Genomic DNA, 5,121 nt, shown 5'->3' on the forward strand with positions numbered 1-5,121 from the left:
TTTAATGAAAACAATTTTTTTTTTTTTTTTTTATAACGTCGGAAATGCCGATCCCTTAGGACAGAACTAAGAGATCTTAACCCGCTCTGATACCACTTGTAACAGCCCGATCCCCCGGCGTCCGACCGGGGTTATCGAAGGGGCGTTATGGACACGTGTCTACTCATTTAGACAACCCTACGTGTCCCGTTACTGGTCCCGAGAGACGAGCGCATAACCTTCTTTGAAATACCGTCACACCCACATCCATATACTTCTACTTACAGTCCTGCGCACAGGGAAAAATGGAAATGGAGGGGTGAGCAACAAGTTACTCAGTGAAGTGGTTCTAGCCCAGCCTGCCCGCATGACACTCTATACTGCTCTATGCAGGAACTAGGACTGACTAGCCACTACAATCAGTTAATGCATTTTATCATTTCCTAACGTCATCTATGATTTTCCACATTCACTTCCATTCATTTCTAACAACCTAGTGATCAATCAATACAATGATCTCACTCATTGCCACACACGTCAAACCCTAGACTTAACCGACTCATCTTACCAGTCCGACTCGATCCTATGACACCTTTAACTCCCTGTTACCCGACCATGAGCAAAAAACCCTACAATGCACATCCTTTTCATCTTTTCGTCCTTTTCAACAGTGGGTAGCCCCAACTAGGCTTCTACCCCATATTCTTGTGGATTGGCCACATCTCCTATGGGTGCTTCCATATTCTTGTGGATTGGCCACATCTCCTATGGATACCTAGCGTGGACTACTACCCCACATACTTTCCTTAGACCCTCTATATGCTTTCCCACCCATGCTTAACCTTAACATCATTCTCTCATACTTTTACTTATCCTTTCACTTCCTTATCATTTTCACTTATCCCTTTCCATTCTCATTTACCTTCCTTTTTCATTCATATTTGTACTTGGGACTCAATTCACTAGACGCCACCCGTTATCGGTGTCACACACAATACACATCGCATTCAAGTTCTACTTCAATAACTTTTATAATCATTACTCATCTATCGTTCTAGCATTTATTTCTCTCTAGCATCCTAACTTCAATCACAACAACACATGGGACAACACACCCAAACATACAAGAATCAACTACCAATCAATCATCACCACAACAATTCAATTCAGTTCATCGAGTCCCATTTATCAGTATGAGGGTTCTTATGCATCATGATCCATTCATCTATCATCCTAGCAATACCATGTCCTATCAACCTAACTCCCAATCAGGGTCTAATCAAACCTAACTCCAACATATAGGAGTATACAGAATCATGAAAGAAGGTTGGGTTCGAGACACTCCACCTTAGCCTAGATCTGGATCCGGATCTGGAAACAAGAGACAAGGGAGAGGAGATTGAGATCCGGTCACCCCACCACCACACGGCGCCGGCGAGGAGAGAGAGAGAGCGTGCAACGGCGAGGAGAGAGAGAGCGTCGCGCGGGAGAGAGAGAAGAGAAGAGAGACGGCGCAAGAGAGAAAGGGAGAGCTCGACGGCTAGGGTTTCTGGTCTCCAGGAATTCTCTGCAGAGCTTCGCTTTAGTTTCTGTATGAGGCAAAAGGGAGGCTGCATCTCTTTTTATAGAAAAGGGGAAGGGAACCCTAGGTCTTTGCCATATGGGCCGTAGAGAAACTCATATTCTCAAGGAAATTTTTATGGGCCAGGAACCGGGCCGTTACAGTTTAGCTATTGATGTATTATACAAAAACCCACTAGTATAATAAGATTTACTTCTAGACGTGGACAGACATCTTGTATTATACTATTATCTAAATCTTTGTGATTCAAATAATAAACTAATGACAATAATATATGCATAGGAAGATATTTTCTAGAGTCAATATTGGACCGTCCTATTGCATAAGATATCCAATTTTGTTGTCACATGAGGTGAACCCACGTTATTTCGTTACCTAATTGAGTTATATTCTATCCGAACCTCTTTTAATTTTTTTGACAAAATGATATCCATCGACATTTAAAGTTTCATCGTCGTTTTGCTTGTGTTTGTATCATGTGCGAGTGCGATATCTTTCGCCGTTAGTTTTCTATACCATGCCACTATATGTGTTCGATGATGATAAAAAGTTCTTAAAGAAAACCCGTAATATATACAGCTTATATTACGTACTATATTTTTTATAATTGCAAAAGTTTTTCTTTCTAAAGTTACGTACTTTTTATAAAAATATATATCCACAGTCCATATAGAAACACGTACGTACCAATCTGACAAGAAGACATGCTTTAAAATTTATCAGGTTATCGATTCCAATGGTCCGTATTCTTTTCTTTTTGACAAATGACAACCAGTGTCGGTATTCTAATTCAATGATTATGTACGTACGGTTTCTTATGTATGATTCGTAATTATAAATTTTGACAACCAAGTCGTTCGCTACCAAGAAATTAAAATTATGTGATTAAAAAGTGAGAAAACGCAATCTTTTCTGTACCTTAACTAATTTTTTTATGATACTAATAAATAGCTTATATTACGTAATACATTACTAATATATATTTTTCAGTGGTCGTTTACCATCGTCAAATTACCAATATATATTTTAAGTGGTGTATACCATCGTCAAATAGGTGGTCATACGTTTTTAAATAGTTGTAGTACGTTGCGTCTTTCGACAATATATCAGAGTATCAGTAGTTGCTTAGCGTGTGATCAGATAACTCGTTGATCAATATATAGTTCTTTCTGAATAATGAATTAGGGTTTCTTATGTATGTCTTAAAGATTTCTTTGCATATGACGTGTACAGGCTTTTATTATATAAAGTTGTAAATTCTTTAAAAAAAATACCAAGTATAATATGATTTCATATCATATCCACATATATTTGAGTAAAGAGAAATTGCAATTTACTTATAATTGACAAATAATAATACATTGTTTTGTGCAAACTTGACCTTCAAGTCAAATAAATTACCTAGTTAATCAATTAATGCTTAGAGAAAGATATCCACAACATTAGACAACCGAATTAGATCTATAGCTTTAATCTACATTCTGCTTCATTATAGATAATCGACCAATCATATAAATAGCCTAGTTATCACTATACTAATTAAATTAATATTTAAGCTAGTCGTTTTCACATGAATGGGCTCATCCATTCAAATCCATCAATGTATTCTGGCGAGTAGAACAAGTTCTCATAACCGCCACCGTCGTCTCCAACTTCGACTTCGTAGTCTCCGAAAAACGGCATAGTCTGATTGGCTTCGACAGAGACAGAAGATGAGATCGGACTGTTGCTTAAGGCTCCTTCGACTCTTTGTGCCAACCGTTGGATCTCTCGTTCAGCGTCATGAAGCTGCTCCTTTAGGTGAAGAACCTGAAATAATAAGTTGATTTAATTAACTAAATACCTTACTATTTATAGCTAATCATGTTGTTATGACTTTGATTTGATTAATTTAATTTTGTGGGTCTGGTGATTAGAGGCCCAGTGATTAAGACAAGCAAGTGAAATAACCACTAGAAAACGAAGGAAGTTTGTACGGAAAGATAATTACATAAAATGACACTTGGTTTTATTTATTCTTTTGGAATTAGCAGTTCACTTTCTCTATTATTTTATTTTTAGTACAACAAAATAATATATAGTTTATCAGTTTCTGTAATTTACAGCTTTAGCTATATACTGAAGGTAACAAAACAAAATTGTGACTCAATCAACGTTTGGTTTCTACTTTCTTTCTTTCTCAATTGCTTATGATGTTGTCTTGGTTTCGGTTCATATTAGTTTTCTTTTTCTTCGGGTATGACATTTTACAAGTAGATTTTTTTGTTATTAAATGAAAACCAGTAATCGTTATCTATAACCTACATAACTCTGCCCACACATATTTAAGCCATTTATAGTAAAATATTAATTATTTTCTGGAAAGAGAAGATAATCACGCACCTCAGAATCAAGACGACACTTCTCAACGATGACGTTTTCGTGTGCATTCTTAAGTCTAGTGTATTCATCTTCAAGCCTCTTGTTCTTCCACCGTGCACGGCGGTTCTGGAACCAGACGGCTACTTGGCGAGGATCAAGCCCTAACTCCTTAGCAAGACGATCTTTCCTCTCTGACTCAAGCTTATGTTCATCTCCAAAACTCATCTCCAGCATTCTTACTTGCTCATCACTCAGTTTCCTCTTCCTAAACCACCCATTGCCTCCTTCTCCACCTACCTCCGCCACCGCAACACTCTTGCTCTTCCTCCTCCTCCTCGGCCGAGCTGGTTTCGATTCTCCTGCTGATCAAAGAGAAACCAATCAGTACTAATGTTTTAACTTATCACAAAATCTAAGTCTTTAACTCTAAGTCTTTATCATGCACGTATGTGAAAAGGACTAAGACAAGACAAATTTATCATTACAAAAAATAAAAAAATAAAGAAGACACACTTGAAGATAGTTGTAAACCCAATTTTGGGGGTTTTATAAAAAAAGAAATAAAGAGTAAGACACTTAAATATGGGCAAACCTTGTTGTGGTATTGATGAAGTATAGACACTAGGGTACATCTGAGAAATGAATAGAAGATTATGATCATGTACATTCTGGTTATACATGTTTCTTGGTCTCTCCCTCTCTAGATCTTCTTCTTAGTTGAAGTTTTTTTTTGTCTCACTTTTTCTGCAATAAGGAGAAGATGTGTTGGGAGAAGAGGAGGACTTATCATTTATAAAGGAGGGGTAGGTGTCAAGGGATGGTTTGATTAGAATTTATTTATTTTTAGTTATGTAATAACTAATAAGTATATATTTTCCAATACATAATTATCCCTTTGCATATTAATACTTCTATTTCCTTAAGTTACATATATCACTATCGTTAATAATGTTTCATGTTGAAAAGAAACGACTTTTAACTTGACATATATCATTTCTTCGAACTCATGTGAAAGCAATAAAAAAGAATTGAACATTTTAAATTCCTTTCTAATTACGTACCAAATAAATAAATAAGTTGATCAACATATATATAATTTAATATACTACTTGGATTGAAAACTATATATGATCTAGATATCCTTCTATCTAGAAAAATAAAATAAAATGTGAAACTAATTAACTTCAATAATTTTAAAT

General features: G+C 36.1%; 1 protein-coding gene across 2 annotated transcripts; it reads right to left on the reverse strand.

Moving 5' to 3' along the window:
* Positions 1-2,877: 2,877 nt before the first annotated feature.
* On the reverse strand, positions 2,878-4,688 carry LOC106405107 (homeobox-leucine zipper protein ATHB-21). 2 transcript variants are annotated; one of them, XM_013845710.3, is made up of 3 exons: positions 4,515-4,688; positions 3,944-4,281; positions 2,878-3,370 (listed from the first exon to the last, which is right to left on the reverse strand). In XM_013845710.3, exons 1-3 carry the CDS (start codon positions 4,600-4,602, stop codon positions 3,128-3,130), a joined length of 669 nt encoding a protein of 222 aa, XP_013701164.2. In that variant the 5' UTR covers positions 4,603-4,688; the 3' UTR covers positions 2,878-3,127. The 2 variants fall into 2 exon arrangements, with proteins under 2 accessions (XP_013701164.2, XP_013701163.2); XM_013845709.3 differs by having other exon boundaries at positions 3,944-4,284.
* Between the last annotated feature and the right edge of the window lie 433 nt (positions 4,689-5,121).

This window comes from Brassica napus, chromosome C9 (genome assembly GCF_020379485.1).
Source record: "Brassica napus cultivar Da-Ae chromosome C9, Da-Ae, whole genome shotgun sequence".
In the NCBI taxonomy this organism is placed as follows: domain Eukaryota; kingdom Viridiplantae; phylum Streptophyta; class Magnoliopsida; order Brassicales; family Brassicaceae; genus Brassica; species Brassica napus.

What these genes read in the sequence shown, in the direction of transcription:
- LOC106405107 (XM_013845709.3), bottom strand. Translation starts at nt 4,602, where the DNA reads ATGTATAACCAGAATGTACATGATCATAATCTTCTATTCATTTCTCAG. An exon ending in TTCATCAATACCACAACAAG is followed by an intron (nt 4,285 to 4,514) that starts GTTTGCCCATAT and finishes CTCTTTGATCAG; the next exon opens with CAGGAGAATCGAAACCAGCT. An exon ending in AGTGTCGTCTTGATTCTGAG is followed by an intron (nt 3,371 to 3,943) that starts GTGCGTGATTAT and finishes TTATTATTTCAG; the next exon opens with GTTCTTCACCTAAAGGAGCA.